The following is a 26,630-nucleotide window of genomic DNA, read 5'->3' on the forward strand; positions in this document are numbered from 1 at the left end:
GCGCGCTTCTGTTGCACATGTGGTGTACAGATAATTATAACGAGCATGTGTGGACCATTACTTCATTACCTCTTCTTCTTAATCTTTTTTTTTTCTTACCTCTCCTCCTTTTCTGTCCGCCAAAGATTAAAAAAAAAATACAATTTTTTAAGTTTTCGGGTCGGATCAGCATTGGGTCCTAGCTGACCCGATCCAAAAGTACCTGGGGCTGGGGGTAAGGGGGGCACCCGCACCCGAAGCGTGCCCTGTCGACACGAGTGCGGGAGCCCAATCCGGCGTACCCACGTGACGTATGTTTAAATAGGGCTGGATCTTCTATTTGGGTTGGGCATGGTCAAACCCACTTACACCTGTAGAGCGAGCGAGTCTCCCACGTTAAAGGAACAAGACTAGCCTACGCAGAGAGAGAGAGAGAGAGATGTCCGGGTATCTCCTTCGCACGCTCGCGCCGCGCCTTTCGAGATCGATCAACTGGCCGTTTTCGTCGTCGTCGTCTAGTTTAGCCAACCTCGCTCTGCTCTCTTCCTTCTGCAGCAGCGCCACCGCCACCGTTCCCCAAGACACTCCCGACGCCATCCACCTTACGGACGACTGTGTTCGGGTAGAGGCTTCCTTTAGAATCCTCACGTCTTTGCTCTTCTGTTTCATTTGTTTCGATTCTGCGTTGAGTTTATGAATTATTTTCTGATTGCCCATCACTTCTTTTGTCTTGCTATTGCATGACCATTGATTGGTAATCTGAGAAGAACGATGCTTCTGCTGATTAAAGAAGTTTTAGGTGAATGGTTTCTATAGATTTGGAGAAATTCGTGGTAATTAGGTGAATTCTGAATATGCGTACTATCTATTTACTGCTTATTTCTATTTTAAATTATTTGGGATTGTAACCATCATGACCAAAATGGAAGATCTAATTATAGTACCATTTAAATTATTTTCCAGACAGGGAATATGTATTCCTTTTTTTTGTTGAAAAAATGAAAATAGGGGTAAGAATTGGATTATGTAATTTGGTCTCTGCTTCCTCTCTGTATGTTTTGTTTGTTTCCTAAGTTTGTTCACATCAGTGTATCGAATTTTTCACACACACCATCATCATACTTACAGAAAATGAAAGAGCTGCATTCCAAGGGCCAGTCAACGGAAGGTAAAATGCTTCGGCTAAGCATTGAGACTGGTGGATGTTCTGGATTTCAATATGTTTTCCTGCTTGATGACAAGAAAAACTCTGATGACAGGTACAGCCTAATCCTTCACTTTCAAAGTTTAGAAGCTCATCTTCATATTTCCTCATTGTATTTCCAGGATTGGGATAAGCTAGCCATCATGAATCTGTCATGCTTGCTATGATATGGTAGATAAAGCTGAGTGCTGGTGAAAAATTTGCAATTCAGCACATGCACACACACATGCATACACACACACATGCACAGACACACACTCATACTGATGCGCGCCTGGGCCTAGGTTAGGAATTTTTTGGCAAGGTGTAGCTCAGGTTAGGTCAAGGTCTAGGTCTAGGTCTAGGTCAATTCGGGTAGACAGGTTATGGGTTCTAACATGATTCAAGAGAAAAATCAGAACTAAACATCACCACAGAAAATTTCAAATTTGGAGGATGATTCTGGACACTTTGGACTAGGTACGGTTAAAATTTCAGTGGCAAGAGACAAATGAACAAGGACATGAATTTTGGAAGGAGTCGGGGACAGACATGCCAACTTATAAAATCGAGTTCTCTTTACAGAGGGATCAATAAATTGTGAAATTCGAAGAGTAGACACTAAACACCCTAAAGTATATTAGGTCCAATTTGCAGACTCAGGTACCATACCGTACGGTTTGGGCTGGGCAATTTTTCGAAGTTTGACAACTTTTTAGGGTTCATCACAATTCTGATTTGGGCTAAAATGGGTTCGGGTAAAATCTAACTTGGAATTGGGTCAAGGGAAGGGCTTTGAACAACTTACATGAGTTAGACTGACTTGGCTGGGGTCTGCTACAGATGTTGGGTTGGCTGGGAAAGGTCTGATGCAGATGCACTACGACTTGGCTGAGGAACTAAGAATCAACACACCTAAACGTGAGACAGACTAGCCCTTGAGAGAGAGACGAGTCATGGGGGTAGGGACTCATGTGTGTGTGTGTGTGTGTGAGAGAGAGAGAGAGAGAGAGAGAGAGAGAGAGAGAGAGAGAGAGAGAGAGAGATTCAAGTTCTATTTTTGATTTCTTCATTTCATAATCTTCAAGCTGAGACAATGCCTCTATATATAGGCCAAAGAGGGCATATAATGCCTTATACCAATTGCCAAGCAAATATTAAATATAAACCCAAATCTAGGTAAATCTAAAATATATTAAAACCTAAATCTAGTTAAACCCAAATTGGCTGGGCTATTCTTGGTTAAGCCTACTTGGACCGATCTAGAAATAGTCTTCTCCTCCCTTTTTAGTCCACACCTTGGACTTCCATTTTCCTTCTTTAGAGAGACACTTAAGACCTATGTCACACGGACTCGGCTAAAGGGTTGCCGCACCCGCGTCGACACGCACGGACTCGGGTGCGGACTCGGGTGCGGCTTTGGACTCTGCCCGGACTCGGTCAACGCCGAGTCGGACTCGGTCAACGAGTCCGGGCCGCGTCCGTCCACATTTTGGACTCGGTCAACTTTGACCGAGTCCAAAATTGTCTAGTTCGAGTTTTAAATTTTGTTTTGGATCTGGGTCGGGTCGGGTCCAAACCTGACCCAGATCCAATTTTTTTTGGCAGCCGAACCCTAAAAGGGGTTTATCGACAGGGAGAGGGGCTTACCCTCTCGATTTTGCCTCTCCCCCCTCAGCCCCTGCAGCTTTCTCCTGCAACCATGCCGGCGATCCCAACTCCGGCGACAGGCAGCCACTGTCTCCCCCTCCGTCAGGTATGTCGACCCTCCTGCACCCTCTGCTCGTAGCCTCCCTCCTTGCACCCTTTGCACGCAGAAGAGGGGCTCGGCCCCCCTCCCTGCACCCTCTGCTCGCAGGGGAGGGGCTCGGCCCCTCCCTGCACCCTCTGCTCGCAGGGGAGGGGCTCGGCCCCTCCCTGCACTCTCTGCTCGCAGAGGAGGGGCTCGGCCCCCCTCCCTGCACCCTTTGCACGCAGAAGAGGGGCTCGGCCCCCCTCCCTGCACCCTCTGCTCGCAGGGGAGGGGCTCGGCCCCCCTCCCTGCACCCTCGGCTCGCAATCTTTATGTGTTAATTTATTGTTATATATATATAATTATAATATTTAAAATATATATATTTATAATATATATATTTTTAATATATATATATATAGCCGAGTCCCCGTGTCCAAATTTTTTGGAATTGCGCCGCACCCGCACCCGCACCCATGTGACATAGCTTAAGACACCCTACACACCTTTCCTTGCTCTCTAGAAATCGATGGCGCACCCCTGGGGTGGATCCCACTCAGCCTTGATGTTCATAAGGGGGGGGGGGCATTGTATGAGTCGGCCCCACTTGGTCTTCATTGGCACAATTAGGAGGTGGTGCCTCATGGGTGGGCCCCACAAGTTCCAACACTTGGAAATTGGGTTTTGGATTTGGATCTTCGACAATTGGGTCCGCATCATCTCCTACCCCCTTGAAAATTGCCTAGTTCACTAGGCAAGATTCTGAGAGGATCCTTTCGAAGGGTGTAGTCCATATCCAAGGTTAGCGCGTACCTTTGTATTATTTGGCAGAATGTCTTCCAGCCTTTTGCACGGTTGCACCACGCAACATCCGTGGGTTCTTCCAACACACGAGCCGTCTGTACAGGGAGCTCACTTCGTTGATGGCATACTCCACCACAACCTCCACCTAGGTTTAAGATAGCAAACTGATATGCTTCAAACACCGTATAGACTGTCTTCCATCTTGGGCAGATTAAAAAATTGTTTGTAAGATGCCCATGGGGCTTTCATTGAGATCCGAGCTCAAGCTTTCCTTTCCTTCACTGTAAATCCCATGAACAACATATAAGTTCATGTGAAAGTCTCTGCCCTCGATCTCTAGCTTGTCTATTTTAGAAATCCCTGCAACAAGTGTCGGTTCACAGGGCCTTCCAATTACATTAGTGACCATGCATTCACACCTCAAACACCACCTATATCCTCAAAAGACAACTTCTATGAACAAGAACGTTGTGCAGGCAATGGCTCATACCATAGTTGGCAAACCCGTGACTCGCACTCGGATCACCCGACCCTTGACTCGCGGGTCAGCGGGTTGACTTGGTAACTCAGACAGGTTAGGACCTAAAATTTTTTAGTGTTTTTTTTAATAATACCTTAAATATTGAATATAACACTATGTCTTTCTACAATATGAATGTAAATAATCAAAATCCAAGGCCCAAGCAACAAATTCACCAAAATCAAAGCATTAAAGGACAAAAACTACAAAATATCTGCATAAAAAAATAGACAAGCTTCATAATTACCCATGTAACTAGCCACAAGATAAGAACAATAATGAAATTTTCAAAATTGTGAAATAAATATTAATAATTAAGCTACACAAGGATAAATAAAACAAGTAAAAAATGAACAAGTAAACTAGTAGATTCACTACCTTTCTAAGTTCTAATAATTTCTAACAGCATTATGCATTAAAAATTGAAAATCATAAAATGCAATTAATGGCATGCATAAAATAACAGAATAAACTAATAAAGAAGCATACCTGAAATTTTCAATTCCCAAATGTCAACCTGTTGCAAGCATCATTCTGTAATATTTTGACAATTGACACTAATAAAAGGTTAAAAACTATAATAAACAATTAACAATTTATCATCAAACTTCAAAATATGCAATCAGTCTGTTTCACAGTTTACAACTTCGCAAAATTTAGATTCTAGATAGGTTTCCTACTCAAATGTTCATTATAAATTAACAAAATGGTAAATGCAAAAATCTAATATACTTAAATTGTTACACTTAAATCCTTAAATTGATAAAATAAGCAAATAATAAACACTTCATCAGCCACACCATTTTCGACATCTCATGTGATCCAAGAGTCAATTGGATTGTCTAAGAAAATATTGTCAAGTGACACAGGATTGGAATTTCCACCCAAGACTTGCTTCTCCCTCAGTCTCAAGTTATAATGAACATAAACTATATCATTCAATCATTTTTGCTGCAACCTATTGTGCCTCTTTGTATGCACTTGGTCAAATGTACTCCAATTGCGCTCACATCCACTTGAGGAACAAGTTTGGCTGAGGATGTGTATTGCAATTTTTGCAATTCCATAGCACATCCCCCATTTTCTTTCCACAATATTGCTAAAAAATGAATAATTAACTATAAGTTAATATTTTTATAAAACAATGGAACAATCATTAAGTTATAACTTACATACTTGTGGAAATTGAAAAATCAATATCAATATAAAATTTCAAACACAATAGCTATGCACCTGGTAGTTCTTTGTTTCTAGTCTTCACTGCCAATGGTTGACCAAAATCTGAGGTAGCACATGTAAACTGTTTGATCTAAATAAAATTATGAAATCAATAAATAATTTTCATATTCATGTTTTATGAATAATTGAATATATTTGCACGTTACAATATAATATATACCTTAAGGCTTGAGTTTTGAAGTTATACAAAAAAAGTACCTGAAGGGTTTTATCCACTGCTTTCTTTTGATCAGGCGCTAGGCGCAAAATACATTCCTTTAAGCCATGTCGAATCTCAGGATGCTGAGAAAAACATCATGTCATCAACATCATATTAATAGAAATAATGAAATACAGATAGTAATAAAAATAAAAACACTTTTTTGATAGCTAGATAGATTTTTATTTTTACCTTTGAGAATCCAGGGGAATATTGAAATGTTGGATTTAAAAAATATCCTGCAGCATGAAGAGGGTGGTGGAGTTGGTCCTCCCATCTTTTGTCAATCAAATCCCAGTAAACTTTATATTTCCTTTCATCTCCACCATAGATATCTCTAATTTTCATTTTAGCCCTATCCATTGCTTCATATATTTATCCCATTTTTGGTTGATCATCACTATCTATCAACCGCAAGACTTGAAGTAGAGATTCTACAGTTTTTACTATGCCAGATGCTGTCTTCCAAAAGCTTGTATCCCCAATGATCTCTTCAATTGCCTTTCCTTATTCAAGTTTTGAGAATCGTGAATTAACCCATTGGTCAGATACAAACATCTTTCTCAATGCGGTTTTATGTTCAAGTAAACTTTGAAGCAAAATAAAATTGGTTGCAAATCTAGTTTCTACAGGTTTCAAGATCTCCTTTTTGTTGGTAAAATCATTCCTCGTCATGTGTAGCAACAATGTATGGTTGTGTATAAACTTTGTTACTCCCATTGCCCTATCTATGCATTTCTTCACCATTTTCAACTTTCCAATATCTGCAATAATGAGATCTAAGCAATGGGCTGTGCAAGGAGTCCAAAATAAATTGTATTCCTTTTCCAACATTCTTCCTGCAGCAATAAAATTTGCTGCATCATCAGTGATCAACAACAACAACAACAACTACGCCTTCATCCCAAAATAATTGGGGTCGGCGATATGAACCAAATAAGAAAATCATTCTGGGTCTTCCACATGAATCCTTCTCCTCCAATCATTTCTATCCAAAGTTATGTCGTCGGTGAGGTTCAAAGCATTCATATCCTTTCCTATCATTTCCATCCCAGTCTTCTTAGGCCTACCTCGACCTTTTTTAACTAATATATTTTCCCATTTCTCCATCCTTCTAACTGGAGCATCATTAGGCCTTCGCCGAATATGTCCAAACCACCGTAAACGATTCTCTCTCATCTAGTTTCAATGGATGCAACGCCTACCTTCTTACGTATCTCCTCGTTTCAAATCTTATCTTTTATTGTATTTCCACACATCCATTGAAGCATACACATCTCAGCTACACTCATTTTTTGAATATGATGTCTCTTGGCAGCCCAACATTCCATACCATATAGTAAAGCGGGCCTAATTGTCATCCTATAAAACTTTTCCTTCAACCGCAATGACATTCTACGATCATACAACACTCCAGTTGCATTTTTCCATTTCATCCACCCAACCTTTATCCTATGATTTACATCTCCATCAATTTCTCCATCCTTTTGAATGATAGATCCTAAATATTTGAAACAGTCATCCACTGGTATTTCTTGCTCACCAAGCTTCACTACCCTCCCATCACTACTTCGTTGCTTACTAAACCGACATTCCATATATTCTGTCTTACTCTTACTCAACTTAAAACCGCTTGCTTCCAATGTCTGTATCCATAATTCTAACTTAGCATTAACCCCAGCTCTAGACTCATCAATCAAAACAATATCATCAACAAACAACATACACCACGACACATTTTCTTGAACTGATCTTGTAAGCTCATCCATCACTATAGCAAATAGGAAAGGGCTTAATGTAGATCCTTGATGTAACCCAACCGTTATAGGAAAATTAGTTGTCACCCCTCCACAAGTGCGGACATTGGTTACTACTCCTTCGTACATATCTTTAATTATACTAATGTACTTAAGAGAAACACCTTTTTTCATCATTGTCTACCAGAGAACATCCCTAGGTACTCTATCGTATGCCTTCTCCAAATCAATAAAAACCATATGCAAATCTTTGTTCCTCTCTCTAAATCTCTCAATAAGTTGTCTAAGAAGATGTATAGCTTCCATAGTTGATCTTCCAGGCATAAAACCAAATTGATGCATTATCAGTGATAACCTGAAAAAAAATAGAGAAGTTAAAAAATGAAAACATTAACAAATTTCATTATATATTTAATTGGAACAGAAATTTGAAAGTTAAAACAATAAATAATTACCTGCACGACATTCTTCTTTTTGACATGTAGCACCACTTGCTCTGACATCTTAAATAGATTGTATGCATCTTTAACAATATCAGATGCATCAACAAATTTAAAAAAATATACCGCTTTTGGGCAATAAACCTAGAAGTTAATCAATGTCCTACTTAGATTATGCTTCCAACCATTAGCCATGATTGTGCAACCAGTTAATCTCCATGATTATGAAAAAGTCTATTTGTCTATGTATTCTTTACTTGTATTTGTTATTTTGTATTTCGGGTCTAGATAATATATCAGATCCGACCCATACTATAAACAAAGGATATATATATACATGTTTTAGATCACAATTTTATTATTGAAAATCGTGACAGCCGCAACTCCTTTCTCTTTCATCTCTCTTTCACGTGTGACAGATCCTAGTGAAATCTAACATGGTATTAGAGCAGAGATCCATCTAGGGCTTTGAAGCTGCTTCTAGAAGGTCTGACCTGAGAGATCGACCTGCATCCAATCAAGAGGTTTTCTTCTTCCACACTTTTCTTTCATCTTCTTCTTTCTTTCTTTCTTTCTTTTACTCCTCTACTATTCTTCGTGCCTGAATATTCAGATTTGACGTGAATCTGCGTTAGACCTGAAAGAGTTCGGTTCTTCTTTCTATTCTCGTCTCACGATTCGTATTGAATATTCAGATTTGATCGTGTACATGCGTCAGATCTGAAATATTCAATCCTTGCATCAGATCTCAAATTTTTCTTGATTGTGCATATTCTCCGTCTTGCACTTTCTCGTTCTGTCAGATTTGAAATACTCAGATCTGATCATGAATATTCTTGGTCTCACAATTCTTATTTCTTTCAAACCTTGCCTGAAACTATCGGATCTGATCATCCATCATTATCAGATCTGGAATATCATATTTCTTGATTGCTGAATCACGAAAATCGTTGTGCCTACAAATCGTTATGCCTACAAATCGCTGTGTCTACGAATCGCTGTACCTATAAATCGTTGTATCTGTAAATCGTTATGTCTGCAAATCGTTGTGCATGAAATACACCTGTTGTCAAATTTCATATTCACGAAACCCTTTGTTCTTGAACCATCATAGTTCCTATCTGCGATTTATTAAAGTCTGTTCAGCGTGAGCTGTTATGCTCTCTTTTCCTGCATTTATCACAGCAAAAAAAAAAGGCAGGAAGGGACGACCAACAAGTTTCTCAAGCAGTGGACTGTGCATCTTGTGAACACCTTATTAACTTTAAGCTATGGACTCCTCCCATTCTTCCCAATCTGGTCTCTCTTCGAGTTTTCTCAATCAACTTGTTTATGAAAAGTTGACCACCTCAAACTTCTTGATTTGGAAAAGACAGATCATTCCTTTTATAAGGAGTCAAGGTTTCTTAGGTCATCTGGATGAAACCGCTCCAGCTCCACTGGAATTTATTGCGCGAGAAGAGAAGGATGATAAAGAGGGCAATCTCAATTGTGTATGTCAAAAATGCAGAATATCTCAACTGGGAAAAGAAAGATCAATCAGTGATCGCGTACATCACCTCTACACTCTCTCAAGAGGTACTTATTGCAATTCCCGACAATTGCACAACCATGCAACTTTGGGAGAGACTGGTTCAGACCAGAGTTACCAGTCGAGGAAGCGGGAGCGAGAAGCGATACGGGAAGTGAGGCACTTTCAAAATTTTAGGAAGCGGGAAGCGCGGGATGACTTAGAAGAAAATTACGAACCATCTCGGAAGCGACCTAGGAAGCGAACCGGAAGCGACCTAGGAAGCGAGGTAGAAGTGAAAAAAATAAAATTACAAAAAAAAATAAAAAAAATAGCGAAGCGTGGGGGGAGAGCGCGCTTCCCTGCACGTTTCGGAAGCACAATGTTTCGTGCTTCTGAAACACGCTTCGGGGAAGCACGCTTTCTCATGCACCTAGGCGCTTTCAGTAACTCTGGTTTAGACATATTCACAAGTTTCTCAGGCAAGAATAGTTTTTGAGAAAAGACTCCATGACTACCATGGAGTATCTAAACAAGATGAATACTACCACAGATCAACTTGCGGTTATAGGATGTGCAGTGAGTGACAGTGATATGGTGCAACAAACCTTGAGTGGATTGAGATCAGAATATAACATGATTGTTACCTCATTACTGTGTTTGCCTGCTCTTCCCACCTTTGATGAGCTTCAGGCTAAATTAATTCAGTGTGAAATGACTCTGAAAGGCTTTTCTGAGGATAATCACACTCATACAAATACCTAAGAGGTCTTTGCCACATGAATGACTTATGATCGAGGACGAGGAGGACAAGGGCAAAATGGACAAGGGGGACGTGAATTACTTCCCACTCCCACCGTTACTCAGAGATCAAGACCCATTCCCACATGCTTCTTTTGCAACAAAATGGGGCATATCAAGGCAAATTGTTGGCATGATCCTGAAAATAAAGGAAAGTCTCATCAGGCAACATCCAAAAGGAAGTCCAGCAACACCAAAGACAGTGGAGAGATTAAAGAATTGTTAATATCTGCCTTGTCGGGATTGAATCTAAAGCAGAATGAACAAGGAACTTGGTTCGTTGACTTTGGGGCAACAACTCACGTGACCGGTGATGCAGGTAAACTTTTTAAACCTATTCCCTATTTTGGAAAAAGTAAGATTGTCACCAGAGATGGATCTTACCACCCTGTTACTCATATTGAAAAATCTATAATCCCCATATCACATTCTACTCTTGAACTATCCAATATCCTTCATGCTCCCAATATCAAGAAAAATATTGTCTCTATTTCTAAACTTATTGATGATAATCATGCTTCAGTCGAATTTACTCCCTTCTCTGTGCAGGTTAAGGACCTTCGCACGAGGGAAACATTTGCTGAAGGAAAGAGACAAGACAATATGTATGTCTTTCAAGAGGATCCATGTCATTCGGCCTGTCCTGCTCACCCAGATTTGAATTCTCCATTAGAGTTATGTCTTTTTGAAAATGTTCTTAGTATTTCTGAATGTAATAAGCCTTCTCTATGACAGAGTCATTTAGGGCATTGTGGGAGTTATTTTATTGAGAAACTTGTTTCTAATAATCTCATTCCAAAAGAAAGTCTCAATGTGGAAGAGAGAAGTCAAAAGTGTTCCAGTTGTCTTTTATGCAAGAGTCATGCACTACCTTTTCGTTTCATTAATAAGAGAGCTTCAAAGCCTTTTGAGATAATATGTTGTGATGCATGGGAGCTTGCTCCAGTCATCTTTATTTCTGGAAGCAAGTACTATCTAATTTTTGTTGACAGTTACTCTTGATATACCTGGATATACTTTATGAAAAACAAGTCTGAAGCTTTCCTTTTGTTTCAGAACTTCCTATCCTTAGTAAAAAATCAATTCGCCGAGTCCATTCAATTTTTTCAATGTAATGGAGGAGGAGAGTTCACATCGAGTGACTTCATTTCCTTTCTTCAGAATAATGGGATAGGAAGAAGAGTGTCTTGCCCACACACGCCACAACAGAATGGGATTGTTGAGCGCAAACATAGGCATATTGTTGAAAGTGACATGAGTATGCTTCATGACAATCATCTTCCTGTTAATCTGTGGACAAAAGCCTTTCATTCTGCTGTACATGTGATAAATAGACTGCCCATGGTTGTCTTAGAAAACAAGTCTCCTTATCATTGCCTTTTCGAAATTCATCCTGATTATCATGACTTACGTGTTTTTGGATGTGTTTGTTATGTGCATATTGATCAGTCATTGAGAAACAAGTTTCAGGATAAGGCTCAGAAGTGTAGATTTGTGGGATATGCGGATGACTACAAATGATACAGATGTTATGATCCCATTAGCAGACACATCAAAATCTCGAGAAATGTTGTTTTTGACGAGCTGAACTTCAATCATAAAATTGCACAGGTGACATGTCCTCTACCTCAGTTGAAGTTTATTACCCTTGGCTGAATTCAGAAATCTTTGATAGTTCGAATGACGAATGTCATTCAGACTGTGTGCCACACGAAGAAGAGAGTCCCAAGATCGTTGGTATATCGGAATCGCAGAACTGTGAAGCAACACCACCATTGGAATCGGGAAGGTATAAGGGCATTTTCCACACTAGACAGAGAACAACTGCTTCAGGACTCCTAAATCGGGCTCAAGAGGCTGCAGCTACCTCCTCACACACCCTTGACGTCAGGAAATCCAGCCGCATGTGGCATCCTATTGATAGGTGGCTCAGCTACAACAATTTCTTCATGGATTTTCAACTCTTTTTGACTGCTCTCAACAAGGAAGATGAACCTATTATGTACTACTAGGCAGCCACTTCTAAGAAATGGGTAGAAGCCATGAATGATGAGATGCAAGCCTTGCATGAATATGAAACCTGAGAAATTGTTCCACCGCTTGACAGAAATGTGGTAGAATGCAAATGGGTCTACAAAATAAAATATAAACCGGATGGGACCATTGAACGATACAAGGCAAGACTCGTGGCAAAGGGTTTCACACAAGAAGCAGGACAAGACCATGATGAGACTTTTAGTCCAATGGTGAGAATGAGAACAATTCGAATTATTCTTTCCTTAGCTGTTGAACATGGATGGACACTGAGTCAGCTTGATGTTAAGAATGCATTTTTGCATGGAGATTTGAAGGAGGAAGTTTACATGAAACAACCACCTGGATACTAGAAGGAAGATTGTAAGACAAATGTATGCAGACTAAAAAGGGCTATCTATGGTCTAAAGCAAGCATCTCGCTCTTGGTTTAATAGCTTCTCTCTTGAGATTCAGAAGCATGGCTTTGCTCACTCCCTACTAGATCACTCATTGTTCATCTTTAGAGGGCAAACTGTGATCACCTTATTGCTAATTTATGTTGATGATATTGTCATAATAGGAAACTTTGAGGATCATATCAAAGAAGTAAAAAAACTACCGAGTCAAAGATTCAAAATGAAAGACCTTGGTGCTCTGCGTTATTTTCTTAGAGTTGAAGTTGATAGCCGAGCTGATGGGTTGACTCTCACCCAACACAAGTATACGATGAACGTTCTAACCAAAGCAGGTATGAAGGATTGTAAACCTCTAGGGAATCCAAGTATTCTTCACCAAAAACTGAGCGCTCATGATGGAGACTTGTGTGAGGATCCCACCAGGTACCGCAGTCTAATAGGGATGTTACAATATCTCACATTCACTCGACCTGATATTGTTTATTCGGTCAATCAGGTGTCCCAATTCATGCATGAACAACGTACTGGGCATATGGAGACTGTTAAAAGAATACTCAGATATCTGAAAGGAACAGTTGGGGATGAATTGATATATTCTCCAAAACCATTTGGCAAGGACATGCGCGAGATTACTGTATATTGTGATGCAGACTGGGCAGGTGATCCAGATGAACGAAGGTCTACATCAGGATATTGCATCTTCATTGGAAGAAATTTAATATCCTGGAGTAGTCGAAAACAAAAGGCCATTGCTAGATCAAGTACTGAGGCTGCGTACAGATCTATGGCTGCCGCTACTGCTGAAGTCACATGGGTCAGACATTTGCTAACTGAAGTGGGAGAAGTGATATCTCGGTTTGTCTTGCTGTGCGACAATCAAAGTGCTCTCAACATGTCATTCAATCCGGTTCATCACAGTCGTGCCAAGCACATTGAGATAGATCAACATTTTGTGAGACAAAAGGTTGAAGAAAAGGAGATCGAGCCTGAATTTGTTAACACTGAAAGACAAGTTGCAAACATATTCACAAAAAGCTTGACCAAGGATCATTTTTGGATACTTAAAGACAAGTTGTTCATGGTTCAACACCATGATCAACTTGAGGGGGGGTGAAAAAGTCTATTTGTCTATGTATTCTTTACTTGTATTTGTTATTTTGTATTTCGGGTCTGGATAATATATCAGACCCGACCCATACTGTAAACGAAGGATATATATACATGTTTTAGATCACGATTTCATTATTGGAAATCGTGACAGCCGCAGCTCCTTCTTTCTCTTTCATCTCTCTTTCACGTGTGACAGATCCTAGTGAAATCTAACAGATTATTTAAACTCTTTTAAAGATTTTTCAATATTTTTTATTTCATCATTCAAATACCTTCCTGCAATTTTGTTTCTGCTTGGAGGTTTCAAACCAGGTCCGACTTCACCCACAACTCGTAACATCTCATGAAAATAAGGAGAACTAGCTGCATTGAATGGGATTGCAGTATGATAAAAAAACCTTGAAATTGTTGTGCACATTCTTTGTCTTGCTTGTTTATCCATTGCAGTTTTCAAGTTTAATTGTTTGAGAGGAATAAACTTACACATTTTGTTCACTAGAAACTTATCCAATGATCCTCCAATCTTTAAACCTTTCTGTGTATTCTCTCTTGTGTTTGATTCAGGTCTTAAAGCTCTTGAAGTTGGAGTTTCTTGTTCTGCAACAAAATTTCCTTTTTTCAATCTTGAGGCATTCAATGCATCGATGTTTTCATCTTCACTATCTTCCAAATCAAATGAAGTCATTTCTTGCCTCCTATTCATGTCAGATTTTGCAGATTTATACCCTGCAAGATTTTCATACATCGCCTCTTTAATTTTCTTTGGGACTTCTATACATGGAAAAACCTCTCCTTTCACATGTGCTAGGTGTTGTTTTAACCTATTTATTCCACCGGACATCTCCTTTTGACAATAGGAACGCATAACTCTCTTCCTTTTCTTGTCAATATAAGCACTCCATGGTCCCAACTAGGATCTCTATACTTTGTGTGGTTGGCCTCTGATGTGTCTCTCATCTTCTACATGCCAATTTTTAGAAAAAATTTAAAAAAACATGCAGGATATAATTTAGCACTTAGCAGTTAGCAGTGTGCAGTATGCACATTGCAGTGATTGCACACAAAGACAAACAAAATTGCACAAATATCACTTTGTAGATTTATATTATTTACAACAAAATGAAAAAAACAAAAAAAAAATCACACAATGCACACGCGGACATGGTACACAATAAGGTGAAAAACACCCAAAATGTCCGTCGGCTCTCTCAGAGAGAGAGAGAGAGAGAGAGAGAGAGAGAGAGAGAGAGAGAGAGAGAGAGAGACTTTCGTCGGTGGCCGCCGACAGTGGCGATGGTGGCAGATGGAGGGGAGGTACCGAAGGCGGAGGGTTTCTGCGTTCTGGAAAATGGGGAAGGAGGGGAAGAGTCGAGAAACTCGAGCCACAAAATATAAATTAAAGCCGGTTCGTCTCGAAACGAACCGACACACATACCGGTTTGGCTCAGTGAATCGGGTCTGAACCGGTATGTTTGAAACAATCTTGGATCGTCTGATCCAACGATGACTCCGCGAGTTACCGAGTCAGTGCCCGGTTGGGCGATTCCTGAACGATTCCAGCCTGAACCTGGTTAAAACAGGTTTGGGCTGGATCGGCGGCCCAACTGCTGGACGATCCGATCGGACTCGGATGATTCCTGAGTCAGATCGTCGGGTTTGCCAACTATGGATCATACTATTGACAACCGTCCTCTTTTGACATGAAAAACCTTTGATAGCTAACATCTTTCTTGTGTTTAATCTGTACAAGTTGTTGAGTGTCACCTTCACGGATCACCTCCACAGCCGTGAGTACTCTCCTTGCCAAGGCCTTGTCAGTGAAAACAAGTTTCTGCACCTTTATAGGCTTTGGAAGAAGAACATTGCTGGGTTAAAAAATTATATGTTCACCGAAGACCGAATCTGAGCGAACTAGAGTATAACCCAAATGGAAATTGTAGTCTGCATCTGTAACTTCATATGTCATAGAGTTTGCTCTATTGATCAAAGATATCATTCCTTCAGCAGTTTTTTTATTCCAGCTAAACAAACTGGCACCTTCGAATCCTCTATAATATTTCCCAGCTCCTGGAAGCACACCTTGTGATACTTCATGAACATAAAAAACCACTAGAAGAGTCGGTGAAAACAGAGACAGGTTGACTGCAACCAAGGGCCTTCCAAGTTTTCCATCATCGCCAGCAAGAACCAAACATAGGGTTAGATAAGTTCCCATGTCATCAAGTTTTGGAACAGCTGATCCTATAACAAGATTGTCTCTGTTTGCTGCTGCATCATCTGCAGACAGAGACTAGTATGAGTTTTCTGGTCGCTTTTCATAGCTCCATTTCATCAAAACACACAAAGGCTTGTGTAGGCCAAGGTGATCAATACTCAAGTCAGCATTTTGTTCAATATATGTATGCATACTAAGACTGCATATCTGCAAAATGGGTGGCTGCAACAGTGCTTGTGATCTGCAGATGAAGATGGCGCACGCCGGCTGCAGGGCGAAATCCAATAAAGAGCTGCTGTGATAGTTTACTGTCAGTTAGTGTACGCAACCTCGATAGTGTGACATGGCCGTGAGCATCAGCAGGGGCTTGTTGATCTGTTGAGTAACTGCAGTTGCGTGCTGCAGGTAGGTGATCCACTTGTGTGCAGTGCACAATTGACGGACTGCATGCGGTTGCCCTCATGACTATCGTACTGCTGCTCCTTTAACTGAATAGGTTTATGTGGCAATGAACCAAGATTTGTTCTAGTCGCTTGACAACAGATTTTCCCTTTACTACGAACACTTTGACGCCATACTTCCTCACTACAACAGTCAGTGTTGGCAACACTGACAGCATACATAAGTGATCTTCGTTCATACACCCTTGAATCACTTGGGTCAGCAAAGAATGTGTCAAGATTCACATCTACGAGAATCTGATCCATTTTCACACATTCTTCCCATGGTCTTACGAAGAACGATAGAAGATCAACAACACGGGTGAATTCCTTCACCGCCACATTAGGGAGCTGATCCTGGTTATTGTCCAGATTTTTCTGTTCTGGACTGACATCACCTTGCCGCACTTCAGATTGGAAGAAGTCTGATGGTTCTTCTTTGAACTGCATCACAGCTATGTTTGCTGTGTCCAGTTGCCGAGCCGAATGAACAAGGAGAGGATCTATTTAGGCGCCCTATGCAACATGTGGTTCACAACTCTCCATAGATTGGTGTCTTTTGTCAACATCATACAAGGGTGTTTCCCTATGCACAGTGGTGCAACCATCGGGGCCCGACTGGATGTGCTCTTGGCGCGCAGTGCGTTGCTGCAGTGTCGGCGATGGTGAGGTTAATGCTGGGGAAGGAATCGCCGCCGATGGCTGAGCTGCTGGTAGGATATTCAACTTTCGTGAGCCACCGTGCAGGGTTTGGGGCCTTCGAAGGTCACTGCCGCAGGTGGCCTGCAAGGATGCGTATCCAAACTCCTTTTGTCGGTTTCGTCAATCCGCTGCAACATCTAGTTCGATTCGCATGTTAAAAATTTGACACATTTCTTGAGAATATTTTCACCAAGGACAGTGGGTCGGAGCTACTGCCTCATGTCGTGGACACTCACTTGGAGTTGTTGCAACATGCTTGATATTTGTTGGAAGCTAGTTGTGAGCTTAGACATGTGGTTTCCCATACGTACAAGCTTGGTATTGTTCATTTTAAAAATTTAGACGAACGAAGGACTGTTCTCTCTGATACACTTGATGCACGCTTAGTAGGGATGCACACGAGCCGAGCTTGGCATGTACAAGCTCCACTCGCCCAAGTAAACTGGTGTACAGGATCAGGTCGAGCTCGGCCCGAGCCTGAATCACTGATGTTCAGGCTTGGCTCAGTTCGTTAAGCTCGTCCTGAGCGCAACAGACAGAGCTGGCTTGAGCTCGGCTCAATTTGTTAAGCTCATTATAATGTTCAGTAATAACGTGATTCACATTTCTAAGCACGATCCCTGGCAATGTTTCACACTTCTGAGCACAACGAACCGAGCTAGCACGGGCTTTGGACGACTTACAAGGCAAGATGGGGCGAAGCAGGACAATATGGGGCAGGCCCAAAATACTTGTTTACAGGGAGCCGAGTCTTATTGAGCTTGGTCGACTGATCAAGCTCGGCTCATTTGCTCGTCTGAGCCTCAGACCAACGTACAAGCTTGGCTCATTTACAGCCTGAGCCGGCTCGATTTGTTGTGCATCCCTAGCGCTTAGGCCTAGGTTAAGAATTTTTGGGCAAGGGGTAGCTCAGGTTAGGTCAAGGTGTAGGTCAATAGGTCAATTCGGGTAGATAGGGTATGTGTTATGAGAGGGTTCAGGAGAAAAATCAGAACTCCCAAACGGCACCACAAAAAAATCTCAAATTTGGAGGGATGATTTTGGACACCTTGGACTAGGCACAGTTAAAATTTTAGGAGCATGCGACATGGGGACATGGAGATATGAATTTTGTAAGTGGTTGGACAGACAGGACATGATAGGGAGAGACAAGCCAACTTGTAAAATCGAGTTCTCTTTACAAAGAGCTCAATAAATCATGAAATTTAGAGAGTAAACACTAGACACCCTAAGTATACTGGATCCAAATTGCAGACTCAAATACCTTATGGCTTGGGTTGGGTGATTTTTTAAAGTCTTACAACTTTTCAGGGTTCGTCAGAATTCTGGTTTGGGCTAAAGTGGGTTCAGATAGACTCTAACTTGGAATTGGGTCAAGAAAAGTGCTTTGGACGACTTACAGGAGTTAGGATGACTTGGCTGGGGTCTGCTATAGAGGTTGGGTCAGCTGGGGAAGGTCAGATGCACCATGCCTTGGCTTGGGGAAGGTTGAGATCGCCGGGAATTTGGTTGCACACGTAGGGATGAGGTGGGCCTTGGGTGCAACGTTGGTTCACTGAAGTGAGCACACCCATCAGGAATCAACAACTTAAACGCGAGAGGGACTAGCCCCTGAGAGAGATAGACGAGTCAGGGGTGTAGGGACTCATGAGAAGAGAGAGAGAGAAAGAATTGTCCTGAGAGAGAGAGAGGGACAAATTTGAGAGAGAGGGATTCAAGTTCTATTTTTGATTTCTTCATTTCATAATCTTCAAGCTCAGACAAGTCCTCTATATATAGGCCAAAGAAGGCATATAATGCCTTATACCAATTACCAAGAAAATATTAAATATAAACCTAAATCTAGGTAAATCTAAAATAGATTAAAACCTAAATATATTTAAACCCAAATAGGCTGGGTTATTCTTGGTTAAGCCTCTTGGACCGATCTAGAAATTGTCTTCTCCTCCCTTTTTAGTCCACACCTTGGACTTTCATTTTCCTTCTTTAGAGAGGCACTTAAGACACCCTACACACCCTTCCTTGCTCTCCAGAAATAGATGGGGTGCCCCTGTGGTGTGTCCCACTAAGCCTTGATGTTCAGAAATAGGAGGGGTCATCCTATGAGTGGGCCCCACAAGTTTCAACACTTGGAAATTGGGATTTAGATCTAGATTTTCGATAATTGGGTCTTTATCACATACACACATGTAGAAACACACACATGCATACTCACACACACACACACACACACACATTGATACCTGTATCACAAATACCACCAATATTCAAAGGCCAATATAGTACCAAAAAAACTGCAATTGAATATCATGTTTTATCATGATATTAACATGATAAAATCACTTTTTCTGTGGTTTATATATTTTTTAGTTTTATGCTATGTCACATGGACTCGGCTCCAAGGTCGACGCACCCGCGTCGACACGCACCGACACGGGTGTGGCTCGGACTCGGTCAATCCGACCCTGGGTGCGGTCAACGCACCCAGGGTCATTTTGGTCCATTTTTTGGATTTTTTTTTTTTTTTAAAATTTCTGGGCTACAGAATTTAAAAAAATTAATTCTTTTTTTGGGGGGGGGGGCTTTGGACCCCCGCCCGCTGACTGTGCAGCGGGATCCGTGCCGGGGGGAACCTCCCCTCCTGTAAGGAAAAAAACCCTGAATCAGGCTTCACAACTCATCACCTGTCCCCTAATGGGCACAACTTTGACCAAGTCTTATATATATATATATATATATATCTATATATATATATATATATATATATATATATATATATATATATATATATATATATATATATATAGCCGAGTCCCCGTGTCCAAAATTTTTGAAATTGCGCCGCACCCGTGTCGCACCCGCACCCATGTGACATAGGTTTTATGTATTTAATATCAAATAATTATTTTTTTTATATATGCTGATATTTTCTGGAAATTTCCTTGAGAATAACCATATTTTTTAAAACATTACGAGATGTTTCCTTGCTGAGATTTTCCTAAGAATGAGATTTGTGACTGATCGATACATGTAAGGACGTCTTTTGTTAATATGGATGTACACACACACACATGTGCATATACACGTCTTATCTGGAAACATAAGAAATGTACTGTTAGGTAATCTGTCCATCCAAATAAAATTTGGTGTTTCAACACTGTTTTTTTGTTTCTCATCAAGTATCTCTGATGTAGAATTTTCGAGAAGGATGGTGTGAAGTTGGTGGTCGATAATATCTCATATGACTTTGTAAAAGGTGCTACTGTTGACTACGTAGAGGAGCTCATCCGGTCTGCTTTCCTGGTTTGTTCACAATTCTAGCCCATATTCTTGCAAAAGTGACCATGTGCATATTGTTGATAATTTCAGATATCAGGGGATTTAATGCATCTCCTTTTCTCTGTTATGTTATTGTCTATTGTTATTATTCATGTGCAAAGAAGGTGGTGATACTGTCTTGGATGAACATCACAAATTCACAATTATGCAAGTTGCTTTTGTAAAGATATTTCCTTGTGTTCCATCCATCAAATATTCTTTTCGTTATTTGGGCAATGATGATTCTGTACACTATCTACATTTGATAGCTTTTGAAAACTTCCGTGTTTTTCAAATTTTAATTAGCTTATTTCAGTTCAAGATAAGGGAGAAGGAAAAGAAATTTGTTAAACCAGTTTCACCTTAAAAAAGAAAATGCTAGAATTAGTTAAGAGAGTGCTAGTTGAGTTAAAATTTGTTGTTTTCATTGTATAGCTTGACAAATTATTGATTTTTCTCATGTTCTCACCATGGTACTTCAAGCGGGCATCTACAGAGAGCATTTTGTTGCATCAAACACCTGCAAGTTCAGTATCAGAAGTGTTCTAGTTGGAAGTGAATAAAAAATAACCAGTAAATCCTCCTTAAAAATAAGGTGAGAAGAAAAAAAGAGACAAAGGCATGGATAAATATGTTATGTTAGCTGGAGGTTGTCTGCCTATCAGGATATTTTTGCAGAAAAGATTGAAAGTCTGGTGACATTTAAAGCATTTCATTAATGAATATTTACATGGCTAAATGGACCTTTAGATGAGAGCATTTAAGATCTGCCTGGCTTAACACTTGGATCTTTTATCCAATTGGAATGACAAAGACGTCGTTTCGTTACGCATGAGGCAGAAACATGAATGGGTGGTCAAGTACAAGAGACATAAAGACGCTGTATATATTCTCTTATGTTGTTTCTTGTTTGGTTGTTGTAAGCCTTGGGCTGAGCTAGATGATTAGCTTACTTGAAGGTGAAGATCTTGATGGAACACAAGGTAGAAGCCATCCATCATCATTGGTGACAACTAGAACATTCACTTGAAATATTATCTTTCATCTTTGTTATGAACCTCTCCTGGTGTGCAAGTGGATACATTGCTTTAGACGCCATTGTTCTTAGGCAGATAAGTAAGGTCTGCAATGATTGTACATAACCTAGACAAGTGCATTGTCGTCTTGTTTTCTTCATTCAGAAAATTAGTCTTTAGGAATCTGATTATTGAGATAGGGAGAAATGTCCTTAGATTTGGAAATGCTACTTTGAAATGCAAGTTATGGGTAAAATCCTTCATGGTCTTTTTCACAACAGAAATGTAACGACCCGACCCCAAACTGACCCTTGAAAAAATGCGGATTTTTTTTAAACAATTACGGAAAACCTCTCATGGACTAGGGGTGCATAACAGATTTAATATGCCCATTCCAAATATAAAGTCAATTTAAAACAATGAATTGAACTTCGTTTATTTAATCAAATAAGTCAAGAAAGTTCAAAATTCAAAAATCGACTCCAATTCATCCCATGCACATAAGAACCTGGGCCACCAAGTCATAAAACCTCGAGTCCTCCAGCCAGCCAGTCCCTCTCTTCACTGAGCCTCCGTGCCTGAAAAGCATTTTTTGAAAACGGGTAAAAACCAAAGTTCTCGTACGAATTTCTCAAAAAATCCAACAACAAGAAAATAATATAAATTAAATCAAGCACAAATTTAAGAGGAAATCACAGGCAATATCATGTTAAATCAAATATTCAGGAATGCATGAAATTAATGCTAAACATTAAAGGATAAATGAATCAATGCACGTGCATAAATAACTTTTTAAGTTAATTATCAGAGTTGTTTTTGCATGTAGGTCCCTATTAAATTAGATTTAAGCATCAAGAACGCTGAAAATATATGTTTAATACATGCAAAAAATTGCAGACATGTTTAGGTATGCAGAAAATTAGATTTAAGTGTTAAGAACGCTGAAAATATGTGTTTAACACATGCAGAAAATTGCCAACATGTTCAGGTATGCAGAAAATTAGTTTTAAACATCAAGAACGCTAAAAATACATGTTTAATTCATGCAGAAATTTGCAGACGTTCAGGTATGCAGAAAATTAGATTTAAGCATTAATAATGCTGAAAATACATGTTTAATACATGCAAAAATTGCAAACATGTCTAGGTATGGAGAAAATTAGTTTTAAGCATCAAGAACGCTAAAAATACATGTTTAATACATGTAGAAAATTGCAGACATGTTCAAGTATGCAGAGAATTAGATTTAAGCATTAAGAACACTGAAAATACGTGTTTAACACATGCAGAAAATTGCAAACATGTTCAGGTATGCAAAAAATTACTTTAAAGCATCAAGAACGCTAAAAATACATGTTAATACATGCAGAAAATTGCAGACATGTTCAGGTATGTAGAAAATTAGATTTAAGCATAAAAAATACTGAAAATACATGTTTATTACATGCAAAAAATTGCAGATATGTTCAGGTATGCAGAAAATTAGTTTTAGGCATCAAGAACGCTGAAAATACATGTCTAATCTATGCTGAAAATTGCAAACATGTTCAGGTATGCAGAAAATTAGATTTAAGCATAAAAAACACTGAAAATATATAATTAATACATGCAAAAAATTGCAGATATGATTTTTCCTTAAACCCATGCAATTTAGGCCATGCTAAACCCTTGTTCTATCGAAAAAAGAGAAGAACCAACGCGAAAAGTAGAAGAGGAAGAGGGTGGAGAAGGTGACACCCCTCTCTTTCTCTCTCTCTACTTGACATTTTTGGGAGAAAATAATATAAATTAAATCAAGCACAAATTTAAGAGGAAATCACAGGCAATATCATGTTAAATCAAATATTCAGGAATGCATGAAATTAATGCTAAACATTAAAGGATAAATGAATCAATGCACGTGCATAAATAACTTTTTAAGTTAATTATCAGAGTTGTTTTTGCATGTAGGTCCCTATTAAATTAGATTTAAGCATCAAGAACACTGAAAATATATGTTTAATACATGCAAAAAATTGCAGACATGTTTAGGTATGCAGAAAATTAGATTTAAGTGTTAAGAACGCTGAAAATATGTGTTTAACACATGCAGAAAATTGCCAACATGTTCAGGTATGCAGAAAATTAGTTTTAAACATCAAGAACGCTAAAAATACATGTTTAATTCATGCAGAAATTTGCAGACGTTCAGGTATGCAGAAAATTAGATTTAAGCATTAATAATGCTGAAAATACATGTTTAATACATGCAAAAATTGCAAACATGTCTAGGTATGGAGAAAATTAGTTTTAAGCATCAAGAACGCTAAAAATACATGTTTAATACATGTAGAAAATTGCAGACATGTTCAAGTATGCAGAGAATTAGATTTAAGCATTAAGAACACTGAAAATACGTGTTTAACACATGCAGAAAATTGCAAACATGTTCAGGTATGCAAAAAATTACTTTTAAGCATCAAGAACGCTAAAAATACATGTTTAATACATGCAGAAAATTGCAGACATGTTCAGGTATGTAGATAATTAGATTTAAGCATAAAAAATACTGAAAATACATGTTTATTACATGCAAAAAATTGCAGATATGTTCAGGTATGCAGAAAATTAGTTTTAGGCATCAAGAACGCTGAAAATACACGTCTAATCTATGCTGAAAATTGCAAACATGTTCAGGTATGCAGAAAATTAGATTTAAGCATAAAAAACACTGAAAATATATAGTTAATACATGCAAAAAATTGCAGATATGATTTTTCCTTAAACCCATGCAATTTAGGCCATGCTAAACCCTTGTTCTATCGAAAAAAAAGAAGAACCAACGCGAAAAGTAGAAGAGGAAGAGGGTGGAGAAGGTGACACCCCTCTCTTTCTCTCTCTCTACTTGACATTTTTGGGAGAAAATAATATAAATTAAATCAAGTACAAATTTAAGAGGAAATCACAGGCAATATCATGTTAAATCAAATATTCAGGAATGCATGAAATTAATGCTGAACATTAAAGGATAAATGAATCAATGCACGTGCATAAATAACTTTTTAAGTTAATTATCAGAGTTGTTTTTGCATGTAGGTCCCTATTAAATTAGATTTAAGCATCAAGAACGCTGAAAATATATGTTTAATACATGCAAAAAATTGCAGAGATGTTCAGGTATGCAGAAAATTAGATTTAAGTATTAAGAACGCTGAAAATATGTGTTTAACACATGCAGAAAATTGCAACATGTTCAGGTATGCAGAAAATTAGTTTTAAACATCAAGAACGCTAAAAATACATGTTTAATTCATGCAGAAATTTGCAGACGTTCAGGTATGCAGAAAATTAGATTTAAGCATTAATAATGCTGAAAATACATGTTTAATACATGCAAAAAATTGCAAACATGTCTAGGTATGGAGAAAATTAGTTTTAAGCATCAAGAACGCTAAAAATACATGTAGAAACTTGCAGACATGTTCAAGTATGCAGAGAATTAGATTTAAGCATTAAGAACGTTGAAAATACGTGTTTAACACACGCAGAAAATTGTAAACATGTTCAGGTATGCAAAAAATTACTTTTAAGCATCAAGAACGCTAAAAATACATGTTTAATACATGCAGAAAATTGCAGACATGTTCAAGTATGTAGAAAATTAGATTTAAGCATAAAAAATACTGAAAATACATGTTTATTACATGCAAAAAATTGCAGATATGTTCAGGTATGCAGAAAATTAGTTTTAGGCATCAAAAACGCTGAAAATACACGTCTAATCTATGCCAAAAATTGCAAACATCTTCAGGTATGCAGAAAATTAGATTTAAGCATAAAAAACACTGAAAATATATAGTTGATACATGCAAAAAATTGCAGATATGATTTTTCCTTAAACCCATGCAATTTAGGCCATGCTAAACCCTTGTTCTATCGAAAAAAGAGAAGAACCAACGCGAAAAGTAGAAGAGGAAGAGGGTGGAGAAGGTGACACCCCTCTCTCTCTCTCTCTCTACTTGACATTTTTGGGAGAGAGAGGCCTCTCTCTCATAATTCAAGAGGGATTCCTCTTTAGGAGGTGATGCCCTCCCCCCCCCTAATTATTATGGGATAGAGTTCTACTAAAGGTAGAACTCTTCCCTATCAAGACTATTTTTAATATATATATATATATATATATATATTTCTTTTAAATTGAAGTTTTAAATTTCTGTTTATCTTAAAAGCTTATGGATGGACTATGGGTCTAGGCTGGACCCATGACCCAAGTCCAACTCCATTTGGATTTCAGCCTATATATATATATATATGGGTTGTAGTCAATATGGATCCTGGACTGATTCAGATCCATATTGACATCAACTCCTATATATATATATGCATGGGTTGTAGTCAGTATGGATCCTGGACTGATTCAGATCCATATTGACATCAACCCCTATATATATGCATGGGTCTTAGTCAATATGGATCCTGGACTGGATCCAGATCCATATTAACGTCAGCCCCTATATATATTTATATGGATCTCGTCAATGGGTCTTGGACCAGGTCTAGATCCACTTGACGTCAGCCCACATATATGAACATATATATGTCTTTATATTATTTTCAATTTCAGCGATAAAAAAATATAATTATTTAATTAAAATTATACTTTTAAAATTTTAAATAGAGGAAAAATTATGAGATATTACAAATATTGGGAAAATCTTGGGATAAATCTAGGCACTAAAAAAATAAGAAATATAAAAACAGAAGAATAAGTAAGAAAAGAATATGTTCAGATAATAAAGTTATCGTAGAAATGTAAATAAAAGTTATAAAATTTTGAAATAAAAAACGTAAAAGAAAAAAGAGAAAAACATATTTAAAATGTAGAAAAGAAATGTCAAAGTAAAAGTGACTGAAAATGTCACGATATTACCATGATAATATTGTGATGATATCGCGACCAAACTGTGTTTGAAAATCTCACGATATTTTATGTTTTATATCATTTACCCAAAAAAAGATAGATATAGACCACATTTTCAATTTATAGACAATTTCTGTAACTATGGTTTAGACTTAGATTCAAATCAGTCACCTACCTGAATTGGACAAGATACCCTTTTTTCAATAGATTTTTCAAATAAAATACATGGATATAAAATTGTATAATATCAAATTTAATAGTGCAGTAAATATACTTAAATACAAAAATCTAGTCAACTATTTATTTGCTTTGGAAGCAAATATTTAAGTGGTTA

The 26,630-nt window shown here is 38.6% G+C and overlaps 1 protein-coding gene across 1 annotated transcript in view; it reads left to right on the top strand.

The window, feature by feature from the left end:
• The first annotated feature begins 395 nt into the window (after positions 1-395).
• Positions 396-26,630, top strand: part of LOC149844819 (iron-sulfur assembly protein IscA-like 2, mitochondrial) — a 28,709-nt gene continuing 2,474 nt past the window's right edge. The window contains exons 1-3 of the mRNA XM_089997352.1: positions 396-601; positions 1,108-1,238; positions 20,257-20,365. Coding sequence (XP_089853478.1) covers positions 419-601; positions 1,108-1,238; positions 20,257-20,365 — 423 coding nt within the window. The 5' untranslated portion in view covers positions 396-418. The remainder of the gene's footprint in view (positions 602-1,107; positions 1,239-20,256; positions 20,366-26,630) is intronic.

This window comes from Nuphar pumila, chromosome 2, assembly GCF_984573655.1.
Source record: "Nuphar pumila chromosome 2, dmNupPumi1.hap1.1, whole genome shotgun sequence".
Lineage (NCBI taxonomy): Eukaryota > Viridiplantae > Streptophyta > Magnoliopsida > Nymphaeales > Nymphaeaceae > Nuphar > Nuphar pumila.